General features: G+C 45.0%; 1 protein-coding gene across 7 annotated transcripts in view; it reads left to right on the top strand.

The window, feature by feature from the left end:
• Positions 1–19,688, top strand: part of Ntrk3 (neurotrophic receptor tyrosine kinase 3) — a 354,575-nt gene that overhangs the window by 94,523 nt on the left and 240,364 nt on the right. For all 7 annotated transcript variants that reach the window (XM_057756147.1, XM_057756143.1, XM_057756144.1 and 4 more), the window contains 4 exons: positions 14,730–14,887; positions 15,911–16,053; positions 16,444–16,585; positions 17,069–17,365. In XM_057756147.1, coding sequence (XP_057612130.1) covers positions 14,730–14,887; positions 15,911–16,053; positions 16,444–16,585; positions 17,069–17,365 — 740 coding nt within the window. The remainder of the gene's footprint in view (positions 1–14,729; positions 14,888–15,910; positions 16,054–16,443; positions 16,586–17,068; positions 17,366–19,688) is intronic.

Consider the following 19,688-nt stretch of genomic DNA (forward strand, 5'->3'; position numbering starts at 1 on the left):
GGGTAGCATTGAGCATACCATGTTCAGTGACAGTGATCCACCCCCATTTGTGGACTTGACTCTCGATGCTTTTAATAAGCACACTCTGTTTCAAAAGACAGAAGCTCATCTTTTATCAGCCGTTGGCTTTGTGATCTGCAGACAATTAGAAGTGACCATTGTAATATCCATAATAAAGTTATCAATACATTTCTAACAAATATTATTTGCTATACATAACTTTGTAACTTTATCAGGTATACTTTTGTTTATATGATCTTAGATTTATCATAAGAGTTAGGGAAGGTAGCTATAATTTTCTGCATTTGGTGGACTCTAAGTCCTAGGAACCCACTCAAGAATCAGCTACAGTTGCACTGCTAAGGACTTGCATAATTGATACTTGAGCATGGCCTTCCAGCTTCAGACTGTATGGCCCTTACAGTGCTCATGAGCTCATATCTACTCATTTGGCTTGGTGTCTGGGCATTGTGGGCATGGAAGAGGGCATATATTTATTTTATCTGTGTGTGGACTGCTTAGCTTTGCTACATTCCAAGGCTGATCAGTGCACTCTTACCCCAGCCAGCCATTTTGTGCAAACAGATGTTGGCTGGATGAGTGCAAATTTGTGACCACTGCTGGAGACAGGAGAAAATAACTCATGCTGCTGTGTGAGTCATCAGGGTCCTCTCTGTGTGGAGGGAATAAATCAAGGAAATTGAAAAGGAACTGAGGCATGGATGGAGTTAGGGAGTCTGAGTTTAAGAGAGACTGCTCATGTGTTCCTTTTTACTTGGTGACTCAGATCCAAATTCCCTGTCTGTAATCACAACATTTACCAGGAAGCAAAGACCTTGGACCTCTGCCTTGGCTATGGGCCTTTTACTTTCTTTTCCCACGTGGCCAGACCTATGTTCATGGATAAGTTATAACCTTGATTTTTCAGATCAGCGGATAGAAATTAGACTCATTATCCTTGACAGCTTTGCATATTATCCTTGGTCTTGTGGCCTGACTGTTCACATGATCCTTTCCTGAACCATCTCAGGGATGGATAGAGAGAGATGATCATTTTGAAGGTATTGCTAACTGGGATTCCTGGTAGTCTCAGAACCAGGAAGGTAAAGGCAGAAGGATCAACAATTGTGGTTTAGCCTTGGCTACATGAGTTACATGAGTCAGTCTGGGCTGCACAGTGTGTCCTAGTCCAGAAACAATGGACACTATTACCATATACTGCTTTCCCTTCTTAGAATTGTGTCCCTCCCTGCTAGGCTCTGACTCTGGTGTTCTGGAACGGGCAGCAGTAGACCTTGTAGCCAGAGTTCTTAGTTCCATTCGGTTGATATCTAGATGGGCACCAATAAGCTCTTTTAATAGCTAAAGGAAGGTAAACAAATTCGTATTTATAAAGCGTTCTCCCTAACAGACTTTGTCTCTGATCTCTAATGTCAGAGATGTCATCCTTGTATTCTATTCATTCCCACCCTGAATTAGATGTAACTTCATGGAGGACCTTAGGGGTAAGTTGGCATGGCCACGGCAATGATCGCTATCACTGATTTCCTAACTCTTCCTTTGTGCCACGCACTGACAGCAATCTATTGAATTATGCATGCTATTTAATTTAATCCTTAGGAAAATTCTGTAATGTAGACGTTCTCACTATCATGCCACATTGGTGGACACTGGGTTACTTAGCAAGGGAAGACTCTTATTTTAGGCTACCCATGAGATGAGCAGTAGTGTGCAGACTCAAATCCTGGACCACTGTGCCTAACTGTCCTCCACCGTTTTTCAGCCAGTTAATATATCCTACAAAAGGCGTGTGGCTACAGTCTTTGCTAGGTGCCTCTCTGCATCAGTTACATTTTTATTGCTGTATCATTACATATTTTCCATGGTGCAGATAAATTATAACTTTGCTTTTCCAGGCCAGCGGGTAGAAGTGAGATTGACAAGATACACAAAAGAGAAGCCGGGTCTGTGTTAGTTTATAGCTCGAGAGGATGTTGTCCGCCATGGTGAGGAAGTCATGGCGGCAGGTGTGCGGAGAGGAAGCAGAGAGAGATGAATGCTATGCCCCACTTAACTGTCTCCCTACTCAGCCCAGGACCCCAACCCATGTAATGGTGCAGTACACATTTTTGGGCATGTATTATCTCCTCAGTTAACCCAATCTATGAACTCCTTCATAGATAGATCCAGAAACATGACTCTTAGGTGATTCTGAATCTAGTCAAAATAAACATGAAGATGAAGCAGGTACTAGTTAGTTTTCTGAGATAAAGCAATATGATCCATGTAGTTCATAAAAGGAATATCTGGGTCTTATCGCTTCTGAGGGATAGGAGTCCGTCACCAAAATGGAGCAGGGCATTACAGCTGGCAGTCAGTCACGACACTAGAGGAACAACAGGAAGCCAAGAGAGCACACTGGGATGATGGTGGGTTTGGAAACCTAACCCTACCCCAATGACACACCTCATTCGCAAGGCCATACCTTCTAACTCTTCCCAAACAGCCACCAATTGGGGACCAAATTTTTAAATGCCTGAGACCTTGGGGGGCACCTCATTAAAACCATCACAAAGCATAATGACATCAAACTGATTGGGGGCAGAAAGTCTGTCTTTTTGCATCTGGTTCCCCTAGAATCTCTGCCTCTCAACCTAGGGGAGTCCAAAGACAGTATCCCCCAAAAGATGTCAGGTCTGCTAGAGGCTGAATCATCGAGAAAATGTCCAGTGTTCTTTCTAAGAAATCACGGGTTGTGAAATCAGTGGTGTGCCGCCTTGCCGCCCTGCTTCACGGAGATTTAGAAACAGTTGTTCTGTGGATATATATTTAAAGGAAATGTCACGTTTCTCCCAGAGGATCATGGGATTCTGCATTCTTCTTTTCCTGGGATCAATACACTGGTGAACTGGATAAAACTTATGGAGGAATAAAGACATTCCTTGCAGAGTGAGGCAGTGTGTGAATGCCATCATACCCAAACAGCATTTTGTTTCTGTCATCGTCTTAAATCAGAAAAAAGTCATATTGGCGGATGAAGAAGCCCCTCTCTAAGGAGCAATTACGCTGGTAGGGGTCTAGTGTTTGAGGAAGAATTGAATGTTGAGAGTGGAAAATTTATCTTTGGGCTGGAGGGGGCTGTGCATTGCCTCTCAGCTGTGGCTGTGATTAAAATCCAAACAATCGCTTTTCCTGGCAAATGGAAGAGGGGGTAGGATTTTCTTGTCTGATTCCTTGATTAGTCCACATGGCACCATCTGCCCATGAGCCATCTAGACTGCCAGGGTCTGCTTATTGGAGCCTGTGGGATGGGGTTCGGGGATATGTCCGGTGTTGTTGGGAGGAGATTTGGCCTTGCAGGAGAGGGACTCAATGCGCAGTGACAGCCAGGAGAGTTACAAGCCAGGCGAGTGAGATTTCCAGTGAGTGTTTGCAGAAATAGACAGGGTAAATGGGATAGTTAGCCCTTTCTTGGCACTTTTCCTTCTTCCATGAAGGTCCTTTGGAGGGTCTTTGCCATGCCCCAACCAACCTCTCTGCTATGACACAATCTGTGATGTAACAGTTGATGCTATAGTGGACATAGTTGAGCCCCTCGTTAGAAGGGCTAAGTATGTGTAGCGTTCCATCAGGGAAGGAGAAGAAAGACACTCATTGAGTAATGAATATATACAGGATTCTGGCTCATCCTTGAAGCTACCCTACAAGGGAGTTGCTATTATAACCCGTTTTGCAAATGAGGGATTCAAGGCTAAGCCAAGTCAAATAACTAGACCAGGATCACATAGCTGGTGAATTGGTAATTTGGAGACTAATGTTATCATTTTTAGGATGACCACCACCTGAAAGCACCGTTTCCAAAATTCATTCTCTTTCAGTTCCTAACTTAGTGCCACAATCTGAATGTTTAGCATGTCCTTCCAGGAGCCAAGATGGCTGTCTCCCCTGATTGGAGCCATAGGAAAGCCGAAATCATCTCAGAGCTCTTGCTGTGTGCCAAGACCCTTCTTGTACTTTTAATTTCGTGAGATTGGAGGGAAAACTTTTGGCAAGCACCTGACTCAGTCTCCCTCCAGCTTAGGAAGTTCCCTTCCTACTGAGCGAGCTGAGAGTATCCTCTGAGCTTTGTTGTCGAGTAGCCGGCAGAAATTCAGTGGTAGATTTGACAGAGTCTGGCTTGGCACTGTACTGTACTCAGGAGTTTCTGGTCAAGGCAAGATGCTACTATTTTTTTTCCCCTGAAATTAGAACTGTCTGTCCTAAAATCAGCAAGATTCTGAGAGACTGTCTTAGAGATAAAAAATGAGTTAGGAAGAAAAGTTGCTTGAATTTAGAATCCCATGGTACACCTTAAGTGATGGCAAGAGGCACCAGAGGTATATCAGCCCACACCATAGAACCCTTCAAAAACACTCTGAGGATCGTGAATACACAATGAGCAGGCTTCTCTTAATACCCTGCAGGCATGGAACAGACACGATTGAAATAGATTGGAATATTTCATTTTCTTAAAGCAAAGTGATAATTACCTCTGTTATAATTTGCAGATTTAATCGACTTGGTAAATACTAACTCAGGGTTGAAGGAGGTTGGGCTGCTCCTGGCACTGTTCTTCCTCCCAGTCTTGGTTGTGATGACTTTGAAAGCTGTCAGACAAGACACCAAGCCGTTCCAACACGAGTGCTATTGCTGCTGTGGTCATTTCTGGCTTCTTTATGACTCCCTTTTAATCCATAAAGCATGGAGTCACGTATTAGGACTAATGTAGAGAAACGAGGCAGAACACACTCATCCCCATCTTACAGATTTTAAAGTTGAGTCTTTGGGGGAGGATTCGCTGGCAGTCCCATTTCTGATAGGTGCCTTCTAATGTACCTGCAAACCTGACCACTTCAAAACAACAGAAATGTTTTTGCTCATCGTTCTGAGACCAGCGGTCTGAGACGGTATTATCAGAGGCCTTCTACCTTCTGAGACTCTGGGGATTAAGCCTTCTTGACATTGCCAGATGCCAGCTGCTCCTTGTGCTTTTGAACTTGTGGCAGCCTTCCTTGTAGCCTCTGCCACCTTCCCCGTGGCTGATATCCATGTCTCCTTTTTCTTTAGCCTCCTTCATATCCTCTCTAAAGATCCCAGTTCTTGTGGGTGGGTTCAGGGTCCACCCCAAATCACAATGATCTCAACCCCTTATCTTACCTTGATTCTGTCAACAAAGAAGGTTATATTCACAAGTCCTGGGGTTGGGATTTGGACATAATTCTTTGGAAGGCACAATTCAACCCATTGCTCAGGATAACTGAGTTATCTCAACTTACATCTTTTATTTATGGAATATTAACACAGTCTATTATCGTGAGGAGGCATAGTCTGTGCCTTTTGTCTGGTAGCAGTGGCCTTGCCTCTGCTCACATAAATCTTTCTCCTCTTTTGCCCAGCCTGGACCCCAGGATTGTACCTGGCAGTGCTGAGGGGACAGAGGGGAGAAGGAGAACCCCTGAATGATGACTGGAGGGCAATCAATGTTTTCTGAACACAGAGTCATGACTTTGGCTTATCCTGCAAAGTGGTGGGTTTTTTTTTGGGAGGGAGGAGGCTGTATCTAAATGGGGTTGAGTTAATCTGTGGGAACTCCCCCGGGCCCTGCGATTAGGCCTTGGGCCATCTTGAGGCCAGGACTGGGCAGCAGTAAACTGTGCCCTGAATCAGTTGCTGCTGTATTATTCATGGGGCCTCTTGCATTATTGATGGGGAACAGAGCAGGACTCTAAGCGTGGCTAGTCTGCCCCTGCAGCTATGGTTGAGACTCTTCTGTTGAGCACTGATTGCACGAGAGAACTACAATGTCCAGCTCAGAACCGGGACTTTCGTGTCTCTGTTTTGGCCAACATATTTTTGTCTGGACATAAAGATGATTGTGGATTGAATCCATGGGACATGCAGGATGCTGCTGTTTTTAACTTTGGAACTTCAAAGCATTTTGCTAGGTGTGTCTTTTTAAGAGGAGGAGGACCTTCCCCCCCCCCCCCCCCGCCTGGTTGCTATGCAGTTCCTAGCAGACCCTGGTGAACAGTTAAGACACTAGCTCTTCAGGTACATCCCTTCTGCTGGACCAGACTGTATAAGCAAAGCCTGGGACTGAAAGCATGGAAGGACATGAGCTGTTACTGAGCCAGCTCCTGACAACATCTGTAGCACATCCCAGACAGCTCAGCTGTCTCTGCTGCTAGCCTCAGGACACTTTGGCATGATCTGCCTTTTGGGCCTCTGAGATGCTGGTTTGTGCCCTGCACAAGGAATCCAACAAGAGGATGGACTGTGTTATGCTCTATGTGGCTTGAGGCGACACTGCAAAAGCTCCCCACTAGTCTAGCCTTTTCAATGCAGGCAAATAATTTGTAGTTTTATATCCATTTAATAATGAATGGCTGCATCTTGTCAAGTAAGCAGCTGGGGAAATCCAGGCTGACTGGCTTCAGTTTGCACATCTTGAAACATCTGGATTCTCGGTGCCATTCAATGGGGTTACCAGGCCTCTCCACAGGTCTATGCAAGGGGAGCACAGACCATTCCATTCCAAGACTTCCCTCTTTTACATAGAGTCAACACTGGTCTCGGTTATCTGCTTTCCTAAGGATGTTTTCAGATGTTCCAGCCTTCCCTACCCTGCGCCCTTGTGGAGGTCAAACAAAGTCATCTGTGTAGGACGCTATGACAAGAATAGTACAAATGCTATTGCACTTCATTCTCTTCGTGTGCGCATGCGTGTGGATGCAAGCACACATGAATTGAATATGAATGTGGAGCCCAGAGGTCGGGTAATTCACCTTGATTTGTGTGTGGGCTAGGGTCTCTCATTTGTCTGGGAATCATTAATCACTACTAAAGCTCCAAAGGTTCTGGTTTAGCCACCCCAGTGCTAGGATGCTGAGTGATCACCACTGTGCCTGACCTTTTCACAGGGACCTAGGGCCCAGACAGAGATCCTTGTCATTGCACAAGATGTCCTTCCCCAGCTGACCCATGTTCACACACCCACTCTACACTCTCATCTATTCCTCTTTTATAGTTTTCTCTCCTCTGTCTCACCTCCCAGCTACATAGGCATCTGACATAGCTCCACGTCCGGGTCTTCCAAGGCTTCCTGACTGACCCTTCCCTTTCCTTCTCCAGGACCTTGGTCTCTCCCTTCCCTGCCCTGATTTTCATTCCTGCTGGGCTCCTTCCATCTTCCCCTGTCTACTCGTGCTTTCTCCTCTGCTTCTGGCCTAGCCTTTCCTCTGCTGGTTCTTTCCCGCCCTCTGGAGACCAACAGCCTATCTTTTGTACTACCTTCCCTTCCTCTTCACGTTTCTTTTCCTCTGCCTTCTACTCTTTCCTTTCCTTCTTCTCCAGCAAACCATCAAAGCATGCCTTGCTGCCTTTGTGTTGTCTGCAGAACGCTTGCTGTTTCTCTCCCGAGATTTCGTCACTGTGTTCCCAGGCCTCATATGTACATGGTGGGCCAGGAAGATCTGGGGCAGAGTACTCAGGATCCTCTCAGGTGAAGGTAGAAGGTGAGATAATCTCTACTTTCATAACAGCCCTCAGACATTGTTTGCCCTTTCCACTCTTCTTCCCTTCTGAGGGGCAGTGGAGCCTTCCAGAGACTGTACGGCTTGAAAGCAACACTGTTTTGATGACCAATTAAATTTGTGATAATGTATTGTGGTGCGGTACATATCCCTCAGCTTCAATTTTTTATTCATTTATTTTAGAATATTTTAAAATTAAAATATAATCACATCACTTTCCTCCTCTCCTTCCTTTTCCAGCCTCTCCATGATTGCTCTTCACTCCCTCTTAAATTGATGGCCTTTTATTCTTTTATTATTATTGTTACATATACCTATGTATGCACAAATATATAGATATAACCTGCTGAGTCCATTTTTGTTACATGTATATGATTTCAGGACCAACCACCCTATATTAGAGAGACAATTAGGGAGGAGGCTCATCCCTAAAAGAGGCTAATTCGCCCTCTCTCTTAATCGTCATTAATTGTCTGTCATTCTTGGTCTTGGGATTATACCTGATGTGATTTCTACCTTTTTGCTTTAGCATATATATTATGTATATTGTTATTGTCATTGTCCAGGTCTTGTTTAAGCAGCCATTTATAGGAGACATAACCTCACTGCACACTTCCTGGTCCTCTGGTTATTACAGTAGTTCTGCTACCTCTTCTTCAATGGGCCTTAGGTGTAGGACTCATGTTGTATATGTGTCTGTTGGGTTTGGCTCTTCTTGATTGTGCCTAGCTGTAGTTTTCTGAAATGGTCTTTTTTTGCTGTAAAGAGAAGCTTTCTTGATGAGGAATGAGAGCTCCACTTATTTGTTGGTATAAGGATAAGCTTTAGAATGTAGTTAGAAATTAGACTGGTCTAGTAACGTAAAGGTAGTAGGTTCCCTTCTCTGATCCATGGCCTCACTAGACCCAGGGAGCTGGCTAGGTTTCTTGTACAAGGCAGAATTCCTCTGTATGGTGGGTCTTAAGTCCAATTAGACAGCTGCTGGTTACCATCAACACATGGGCCACTATCGCACCTTTAGCGATATCTTGCCATGCTGATCATTGTTGTGATTGATAGGCTGTATAGGATTATTGATTGATTTTCTCCTCTGGTAACTTGAATGAAACTTTTTGGTATTATGTAAGCTACATTTCATGAAGAAGACTTTCAGGCTAGAACCATGGTTCTCAACTTTCTTGATGCTTTGACCCTTTTGTGCAGTTCCTCATGTTGTGGTGACCTCCAACCATAAAATTATTTCATTGTACTTCGTAACTGTAATTTTGTTGCTGTTATGAGTTGTGATGTAATTATCTGATTGCAAGATATTTGATATGCGGCCCCCAAAGGGGTCATGGCCCACAAGTTGAGAGTCACAAGGTTAGGTCTGTCTCTAATAATCCAAGTCCTGGGTCTTAACTGTGTGATGTCTTCCACAGAAGGGGCTTAACTTCAACCTCTGAGGGGCAATCAAGGGCAACAGTAAGAGTCTATATTATTTTGGGATTCCCTGACCAACAATTCTAATGGAATTTCTCCTGCCTGTTACTGGGGTTTCTGCCACACAGTCTGTAGCTTTTGTGGGCAGTATTATCAGCACAGGTGACATACTTCATATACATACATTATTTTAGGTAGATATAAAATGATACGATTCCTTGTTTGAGTGTTCATTGTCCCTCCCATCCTTCTCCTCTGGTATTGACTCTGCTACAGATTTTCAATTAAAGCTTCCTCTCCATTTTTCCTGGTCCCTTTTCATATCCCCTCTATGCTGTTACTCCTCCTTAAACTCTTCCCCTCCTGCTACCTGTCTTTTTATGCTTTCCTGATTTTTCTTTAGTTACTCCATGTTGTATCCTCATATCTGAAGATTTGATGCTAGGAAATACAGATGAGGAAGACCATGTGGCCTTTGTATTTCTGGATCTAGGTCACTTCATTCAATATCATTCTTTTGTAGATTTATCAGTTGGTTTGCTATTTTCATTTATCTTTGCAGCTGAATATACTATCATGATTGTGTTTATATATCATATTTTCATTATCCATCTCTCATTTGAAAGACATTTAGGCTATTTCCATTTTTTAAGCTATTGTTAATAGAGCAGCTTTGATTTAACATGACTGAGCAAGTATCTGAGGAATAGGATGTCAAATCCTTTGGGCATAAGCCAAGGACAGTATAGTTGGGTCATAGGGTGAATTATTTTTTAGCTTTCTGATGATTCTCTACACTGATTTTTTGGAGCGGTGTTACCAGCTTTCATCCCACCAACAGTGAATGAGAATTCCCTTTTCTCTATGCCCATTAGTATTTGTTGGCAGTTGTTTCATTGATTTTAGTCATTCTGACTTTCTCACCATAGTGAGACCCTCCCCCTCCCAAATCACATGGTCATGTCAATAGATGCAGAAAAAGCCTTTGGCAAAATTTAATGTGCTTTCATGATAAAAGTCCTAGAGAGAGTAGAACTGGAGAGAATGTTCCTCAGCACAATAAACGGTATACATGAGAAGTGTACAGTTAGCATTTTCCTAAATGAAAAAAAACACGGAACAGTCCCATCTAAATCAAGAATAAGAGGACTGCCCTCTCTCCCTACTCCTGTCTAATAGAGTACTCAGAGCACTAGCTGGAGTAATAAGGCAAGAGCAAGAAATTAAAGGGATATAGATAGTAAAAGAAGAATGGTCCCTGTTTGCAGATGATATGATCTAAGTAATAGGTCCCCAAAATTCCACCAGGAAACCTCAATTTGCAGCAAAAATAATTTCAGCAGAGTGACAATATGAAAAATCAACTCATAAAAATCAGTAGCCTTTCTGTATACCAACAACATATATGCTGAGAAAAAGATCATAATGCATTCAAATTTGTAATATTCTCAGACAGCAAAATGTCTTAAACTTAACCCAACCAAGGAGGCGAAATAACTCTTCAATGAAAACTTCCAGTTTCCAAAGAGATGAGAACGATACTAGAAAATGAAAAAATACTGGTGATCATGGCTCAGTAAAGTTATTATTATGAAAATAAGCCTCTTACCAAAAGCAGTGTACAGTCTCTGTGCAATCCCAAGTCAATACCAATAGCATTCTTTACAAGAATAGAAAAAAACTCTAAAATTTACATGAACTCAGAAAAGATCTTGGAGAGCCAAAGCTATTCTGAACAAAAAGAACAATACTGAAGGTGTGGCTACTGCAAATTACAAGGTATATTATAGAGCTATAGTAATAAAAACAACATGGTGCTACAATTAAAACAGACATGTAGATTAATAAAGGAAAATAGATGACTCAAATATGAATAATCATAGCTATATCCATCTGATATTTGACAAAGAGCCCCAAAACATACATTGGAGAAAAGACAGCATCTTTAAAAATGGTACTGGGAAAACATCCAGTCCACATGCAATGAAATGAATTTATACCCATATCTACTACCCTGCAGAAATATCATCTCCAAGAGGATCAGAGACATGAGATTTGAAACCTGAAATATTAAAGCTGCTATAAAAAAATTAGGCAGAACCCTACAAGATATAGGTTTTCTTCCTTCCTTCCTTCCTTCCTTCCTTCCTTCCTTCCTTCCTTCCTTCCTTCCTTCTTTCCTTCTTTCCTTCCTTTCCTCTCTCTCTTTATTTCTCTCTTCCTTTTTTTTTTGGACTCCATTAGTTAGTCTTGGAATTAAGGCCAACAGTTAACAATAAACTCTCATAACACCCCTTCCAAACCTTCTGTGTAGACAAAGAAAGAATCAATCAAGCAAAGAAGGAACCCATAGAGTGGGAGATAATCTTTGCCAGCTATATATCTGTCTATATATCTGTCAGAGGATTTGTATCTACCATATACAAAGAACACAATTTAAAAACAATACAGTCAAGAAGATAAATAACCCAATTAAAAATAAGCTGTGAATCTGAACAAAGTTTTCAACAGAAGAAAATAATGGCTAATAAATATCTCAAAAGGTGTTTTTCATCATTAGCAATCAGGGAAATAAACATTAAAATGACATTGAGATTTCCCCTCACCTGTCAAAATGGCTGTTTCAATTTCTAAAATTGTAGGTAATGAGAGATAAAACCCACATGCCCAAATGCTATCGGAGACACGCAGGAAAAGTTTAAATGTGTTCTGTCAGGAGAACAGAAGTTCGGGAATACAGGCTTTACCAGCCAGCTTAGCTGATACCCACGTTCATGAGTTAGAGAAGATAGTCCCTCAGGAGTGGTGTAGACCCACTGCCGAGCACTGGGTCTGAATTCTAGCATTGTGTTGTCTGGATTCTTGGAGAAATGCACAAACTACACAGCTGTACATGGTGACTCCGTGCTTATAAAACATCGTTAACTGGTGGCCTAGTGGCTTCTTCACTTCTCTGTGGACCAACTCCAAACTCCCCAATGGGCTGGTAAAGCTCCTCTACCACCGACTTTTGCTCCTCTACATCTAGTGTCTCCGTGGTGTTTATAAATCCCACCATCAAGTTGACAGAGAGGATTAGCCATTCCACCCTTCAGTCCACATTATTAGATGGACTTTCTTGTTTGTGTGGGGACGGTACTGTCTGCCTCTTAAGACTGCTGTGAGAGGCAGATTCCCGGTAAAGGCTGGGCCTTTTCCCTTTCCTTTTTCAAAAGACCCTGAAGAATGAGAAGTCATGGGTGCTCACCGGCTAAGAGGATGATAAGCTGTGTGGCTGTACACGCTACCTTTGCTTTCCTAGTCACCAGGAACTGAGTTCCTCTCTCTGCCCCCTCCGCCCGCCACCCTTTTCCTGCGAGCTGACAAGTGCTGACGCATGCTTAACTATTTTAGAATTTGCCAGTTGTCAAAAATACCCCATGCTTAAAAAATATTCAGTGACCCAAGTGCCTTTCCTCCAGGTGCCAACCGATCGATCCCCTCAATAGCCCAGAGAGAGAATCATGTTCCCCTAATGGCCCCTGCATTCAGATTCAGCCTGCGTGCTTTGAGAATTTGGGGGATTGATTAGCACTGTCCATCACTCTCCTAATAACCCAATAGAGGAGGCACCTGCCTTGTTCTAAGGCGCAAGGAGACTCTGCAGAGAACAAGGACTCGGGACTTGACTCTTTCCCTCTCAGCCATTTTTCTTCCCTGGGCTGAATGCCCCCAGAGGACAAGGTCTACCTTATTCATCTCTCTATTAACAGCATTCAACCACGGCCAGATACAGAACAGGTGCTCATTAAGGAATCATTGAATTCATGAAGGGATAAAGCTGGTCCCAAGATGGGTTGGGATATGTCTTGGAAATAGCTAACTACCTACTCCCCCAGTGAAAATGTGTCTGGGGATTCATCTTAGGTACCATGATTGCAGCCGTGCACAAAATGGGTTATATCTCCGGCCTCAGCGGAGCTTAATTTTTTATCTGGGAAGACAGAGAAACAAACTAATATGAATATTTAAAGTGTTATGAAATAGTAATAAATCGTAGACAGGTAAATGCAGCTGGCGAGGAGCTGGACATTATTAGGACAGGGCTGTGGTAGCTTTGATATGATATAATGGTGGTCAGGGAACTCCCTACAGTTTCTTTCTTTTTTTTTTTTTTTTGGTTTTTCGAGACAGGGTTTCTCTGTGGCTTTGGAGCCTGTCCTGGAACTAGCTCTGTAGACCAGGCTGGTCTCGAACTCACAGAGATCCGCCTGCCTCTGCCTCCCGAGTGCTGGGATTAAAGGCATGCGCCACCATCGCCCGGCTCCCTACAGTTTCTTAATGAAGTGAGGGGAACCAGTCTTGCAGATATGTTGGGAGAAAGCTTGGCTGGCAGATAAGACAGCAAGGGCAGAAGCCCTGAAGCAGGTCCAAACTGCTCACATCAGTGAGCTTGTATGTATGAAGATCAGCGTGGCTGAACAGGGACAGGTGTTGGGCAGGAGGTAGCCTGGCTAGATAGGGGTAGGGATGAGGCAGAGGTGACATTCTAGGATGATGGAGAAGTATAGGTAGAGTATGGCTTTGCTGCTGCTGAGGAGCAGATGATATCAGGAAGGTGACAGAGAAACCCAGGTTTCAAAGGGCTTTTAATTGCAACGAAATGGAAAGCCATGGGGAGGCTTTAAGAGGATGAGCCTCTCAGCTTAACACACGTAAAAGGGTCTCTGTGTCCAGTGATTTACATGGGGTAAAAATTGTATTCTCTGTAAAATTATTACTTTTGAAACTAAGTGCATGGACTTAATGCTATTTATTCATTATTTGTTGTTTTTATTGCATCTTTTGCAACCTCACTTAACCTCCTTTCCTTTACTGTTATTATTTTTATTTTATTTTATTTGTGTGTTTGTGCGCATGCGTGTGTGTGTGTGTGTGTGTGTGTGTGTGTGTATGAGAGAGAGAGGGTGTCATGATTATGTGTATGCACGTGGGCATCAGCGTGTGTGAGGAAGTGTGGGCACCAGCGTGTGGAGTACAGAGGCTGCTGTTGCCTGTTTTCCTTGATTGAATCTGGAGCTCACCAATGCCAGCTCTGCTGACTAGGGAGTTTGTTCCAGGAATCCGGTGTCTCTACCTCCCGAGTGCTGGAGTGCAGTTTGGCCACCATGTCCTCCTGGCATTTACAGCATTTTTATAGGTGCTGGGGCCACAACTTCCATCCTCATGCTTGAATGTCAAGTACTTTATCAGCTAAGCTACCTCCTCAGCCCCTTCCTTTATTACTTTTAAAATTATTTTATTTGTATATATTCGTTGTACATAGTGATGGGTTCCATTAAGATAATTTATTTCAAGTGTAACATGTGAGTGGCCATATTTATTCCCAGATGCCCTTCTCTTTCTCCTTGTTCCCCCAGCTAGTTTCTTACTCCCTTCCTTCCCTCCCTCCCCTTCTTCTTTCCTCCCTTTCCCTTCCCTTCACCTCCCCTCCCTTCCCTCCTTTTTCTTTCTTTCCTTCCCCTCCCTTTCCCCCCTCCTTCCTTGTTTTCCTCCCTCCAGTTTCCCTTCTACTTTCCAGTCTATCTCTGTCTTGTCTCTGTCTCTCTCATGGCTTTATGCATCTAAATGCAGCCTATGACCAATGAGTCTGGCTCATTTCATGGAGGAGCAGCCAGGGCCCGCTGGCCTCAGCCTTGGGAGGGAGCTGGGTCACCCACCGTTCAGGGATTCCTTCCCCTCTCTTCTTACCCACAGGAGACTGGAGCAGAACTTCTTCAACTGCAGCTGCGACATCCGCTGGATGCAGCTGTGGCAGGAGCAGGGGGAGGCCCGGCTGGACAGCCAGAGTCTTTACTGCATCAGTGCCGATGGCTCCCAACTCCCTCTCTTCCGCATGAACATCAGTCAGTGCGGTGAGTGAGTCGAAGCCCTGCCTCATCTGGCCAGCATCCTGCACTCCCCAGAGAAGGGGTTGGGTCTGTCAGGGTGTCCTTCCCAGCCATCTCCAGTCTTGTCCTCAGCAGTGGGTGCAGATTGGACTGACCTTTCCCCTTCTTGGTCATCCTATCTTGAGCTAGCCACGGGAAAGCTAGTCTTGGGGTAGGAATGCCGAAAGGAATCGTGTGCCATTCGCAGCAGATAAGATTCAGTCAAACATGAAGGAGCATGTCTTAGTGTGCAGCCACTGGCATTCCTGTACCAGGAGCTTCCAGGCTGTTCTCTAGAGGATCAGCTTCTATGCCCAGCCAGACACTAAAGGATGGAATCTCTAGTGCCCGTGGAAACCTGTCACACACCAGCTGCTGAGACTTAGTACCCCAAACATTGAAGCTGTAGGCTTGGTTGCTAGAAAGGCATTCCGTGAACAGGTGTGCCACTCACACCCGTGATGTAGGAGCATCCCACTGTGTGTGTCTCAAATCTGAGGTCTGCAGAGGAGGGGTTGCGAATCAGCTGGAGCTTACAGTTATCACTTTTCACGTCGATCCAGCGAAAGCAATTTAAAGAGGGAGGAGTTTATTTTTTGCCCACAGTTTGAGGGTACAGCCCCACCACAATGAGGACGACATGGCTCCATGAGGGGAATTTGAGGCAGTTGGCCACTTTGTGTCCGTAGTCAGGAAGCAGAGAAAGAGAGAGATGAACTGTGGCGCTCAGCTCACTTCTGCCTTTTTATTCAGGCCACAGCCCATAGTATGGCGTCTTCCCACCTCAGTTAACCTAACCTAGATATTCCCTCAGGCATGCTCAGCAACGTCTCTAGGTGATCTTCGGGCCTGTCAAATTGGTAGTAGCCACCACAAAATTACAACCATCACATGAGTTCAAGCAAGTTGTACTAGACTTGCCACAGGGCAAGACCAGAAGTGCCCAGAGGCGGAGCTCTGTATGCCATTTTCTGGCTTCTTACCTCCCTCTCCTCCCTGTCCCCCCAGATCTCCCTGAGATCAGCGTGAGCCACGTCAACCTGACCGTCCGAGAAGGAGACAATGCTGTGATCACTTGCAATGGCTCTGGTTCCCCCTTGCCTGATGTGGACTGGATAGTCACTGGGCTGCAGTCCATCAACACCCACCAGGTAGGTATCCACTGGCCAGGCACGTTAAGAGTTAGGGACCGAGTATTATAAAGAAGAAGGGGAAATTGGGATCCTGTCCCTCTGGGAAGAACCATGCAGACTCAGATTGTATCTAGATGGCATGATTTCTTGTCATTTCGATTGTTGCTGTGGTGCTCAACTCTCTGTGGTTTGGTTTCTTCTTTTGCAAAAAAGACCAACTTTTCCATTTATCACCCAATATTCATATGAGGATCAACTGAATTACAAAGATCCGGAGCATGGTCTGTGTGATTTTACTAGCTAGACTTCATTGGCCTTTTCCTTGGTTTCTGGAGGTATTAGGGGTTAGGAAAGGAAGCCATCTTTGTATAAATGGTTTGGTGACTATCTTCTGATTGGGATTTTCAGACCAATCTGAACTGGACTAATGTACATGCCATCAACTTGACCCTGGTGAATGTGACGAGCGAGGACAACGGCTTCACCCTGACGTGCATTGCGGAGAACGTGGTGGGCATGAGCAATGCCAGCGTTGCTCTCACTGTCTACTGTAAGTGTATGCCATCATGGACGCCAGAGAGGTACCAGGAGGAGGCTGGGAAAGGGGCAGGTCCATGGCTAGAGCTGATCTAGAGGCTCTGCCCTGGCCTTTCAACAAGAGCAGGAAGGCCGTCCTAAGGCAAAACTGAAAAATAAGCTCTTGGGGGAAAAAAAGAAAGAAAGAAGTTCCTTGTCCCTCAGTGGATGGTATACCTCTGCAATTCAGTTCCATTTTCCAGAATCTCTTAAGTTGGTCCAGTCTACCTTTGGTATCCCTGAAAGGACTCAGGAGGGAAGCTCCGCTAAGATAGATGCCAGGAGCTTAGCTAAAGACACGTGGTTCTTTCCTTCTATTGGCTGGTGGTGGGAGCTCTGCTTCACCCAACCGTCTCAGGGCAGGGTGAGAAGTGGGATCCCCATCCTGCTTCCTAGAAGGTCTCTTCGGTCTGTAGGTGACTCCGTGTCCTCGAGATCAGCTTGCTTTTCCCCACAGACCCTCCACGCGTGGTGAGCCTGGTGGAGCCTGAGGTACGCATGGAGCATTGCATTGAGTTTGTGGTGCGTGGCAACCCAACTCCCACGCTGCACTGGCTGTACAATGGGCAGCCCCTGAGGGAGTCCAAGATCATTCACATGGACTACTACCAGGAGGGTGAGGTCTCCGAGGGCTGCCTGCTCTTCAACAAGCCCACCCACTACAACAATGGCAACTACACCCTTATTGCCAAGAATGCCCTGGGCACAGCCAACCAGACCATCAACGGCCACTTCCTGAAGGAGCCCTTTCCAGGTGAGGCCTGTGCACATTCTGGGAGCTGGGGGGTGTGTAGTTTGAAAGAAGAGATAGCACTGATAATCACGTCACCTACATAACTGAGCTCACATTGGGACAGGGATGGCTAGCATCTGTACCTTGTACTAGCCAGGATAGCCTCCCATGGCTACCACAGCAACCTCCAGGATTCCCTTCAAAAAACCCTGCTGTTCATATAAAGATGTCCTGTATTATAGTTGGTAAATAAGGGATACATTAGAGATGGATGATGCAGTACAGAATCCTTACCCGGTATTTTACTTACCTGAGCATGGTATGCTGGACTCTCCACTGTGATTCTATGAAGCTTCAACTTCCTCATCTGTGAAACAGACACTAGTGCTGGCACATTGCTCTGCTTGGAGTTTCATGGTTTTTGAATGAGTTAAGATGTAAGCCTGGTATATGATAATAACTCAGTGACCCTCTACCGCAGTGAACTTCAGAGTTGGTCCAAGTCAACCTCACATTTAACAGACTGCTGTCTCAAACCTCAGCCAAGCTATTCAGCAGTAAGGCTTGCCTTGGAACTGGCCTCCAGGCCTGGCTTCTTTTCTGCTCTTGTTCTGTGGTAACTTGGTGGGGAAGTAGATGATGCTATTAGACGCTGATGGTGCAAATGTCACACTGGCTAGAGCTAAGAGTTGTAGTAAGGGAAGATCTTTGAACTTGGGGTGATGATTCTGCCCCTTTTAGCCTGTCCAAACTCTTTCCCGAAGTTGGAGAGGAGGAGAAGTCCAAAAGGGCTTAAAGGAAGTGGCTGGTTGTAACATTTCTTGGTGGGTTATACAGCTGATAACATTTCTGCCCATGTGGCTGTGTTTCTTCGCTGACTTTTGCAATGTATGCTGGGTCAGGCTAGGTGACTTCCTGATCTTCAGTTCTCAGAAATGAGAGGTTCTAAAGGGACAAAGGGTAGTATGGGGGCTGATATCACACACTTTCAAAATGGGGAGGCAGCAAAATCTAGCACCATGCAGCATCTGTCTGGAGGGATGCAAATTCATAGTTAGAAATAACTGCAGGGCAGTGGCCTGGGGGAAGCTTATTTGTCTCAATGTAAGGAAAGGAGAGCTGGGGTCCCACAAGTGACACTGGAGACATGGGGCCGGATATTGTCCTAAATGTTTGTCACTGAGATCTAGGGAATGATGGAGCCATTTCTCAGAAAAGGTTGAGAATCTGCAGATAATTGAGACCCTAGCAGTACCTAGGCCCTGACCTTCCCAACACCACCAAGGTGTGCTCACAAAAGCCTCAAGATGTTTCCCATCATGGACCACAACGGGCTCTCCTCTGGTTAGAAGAAGAGTCCTGGCCTGCAATGTGGCATCAGTGGCATTTGAATATGGAGATAATTTGCTCTCAGCCCACACAGTTGTTGACATAAAGAGTTAGTTTGGTCCCCCAGAACTCATCTGCAACCTTTCTCCATGATGGATTGAGTGCAGCAGTGATTCTGTTTCCAAAGGGAAGCTCTTGGGACATGGAGAGAGCTCTGGAATATTACAAAGAGAGGTGAGCCACTCTGAGCTCCTTCCCCCAGGGATTATTCTAAGTGTTATAGGACAGCAGGGGCAACGGGTGATGCTGTGGGTGTAGCCTTCCTTTTGCCCCCTCTTCTTCCAGGAGAAAACAGTATCCCAGTATCCTCCAGCCATGTAGACATGGCCTCTGTACTTACGGGTAGATACACCACAGCTGGCTGCCGATGCGCCTTGGGCTTGGTTTTCAAGGTTCCTAGACAAGCAGAGTCAGTATCACCTGGGAATGAGTTAAAATTCAAATTCTCAAGCTCCTTTAGTTCTCTTGAATGAGAGGCTCTGGGGTGAGCTCTGGAGAGATGGATTTTCACTTCCTCGGGTGACTTTGACAATCCCTCCTTTGCAATCAGTTACCGTTAACAATTGTTGGCAACTCAGCCCAGGAGGAGAGAAGGAGCGGGGATGGAACCCCCCTCCCCGAGAAGCTGCAGAAAGAAAGCAGCACACCTGAGACCCTTCCTCAGACTTGTCCGTGTTTCAGGATGGGCCACACAGTGGGGAAGTTTGCTTGTTTTATGAACCTTTTTGTTAAAGGAATTGATGGATTATGAAAGGGCAGTGGTAGAAACAATGGGCAAGCCATGTCAAGCGACAAGATATCAATGTTCAGAGAAGTAAATTATTCAGAGGAGCAGGCAGGGCTAACCTACAACCCCCTCTGCTCAACCTTGCGCCGGCTCGGTGCTGGCTGCAAAGGCAGTCTGTGCATCCCACTCTTCTTTGTTGGCCTGAGAGCATAAAAACGTCTTATTTAT

This window comes from Chionomys nivalis, chromosome 23 (genome assembly GCF_950005125.1).
Source record: "Chionomys nivalis chromosome 23, mChiNiv1.1, whole genome shotgun sequence".
Lineage (NCBI taxonomy): Eukaryota > Metazoa > Chordata > Mammalia > Rodentia > Cricetidae > Chionomys > Chionomys nivalis.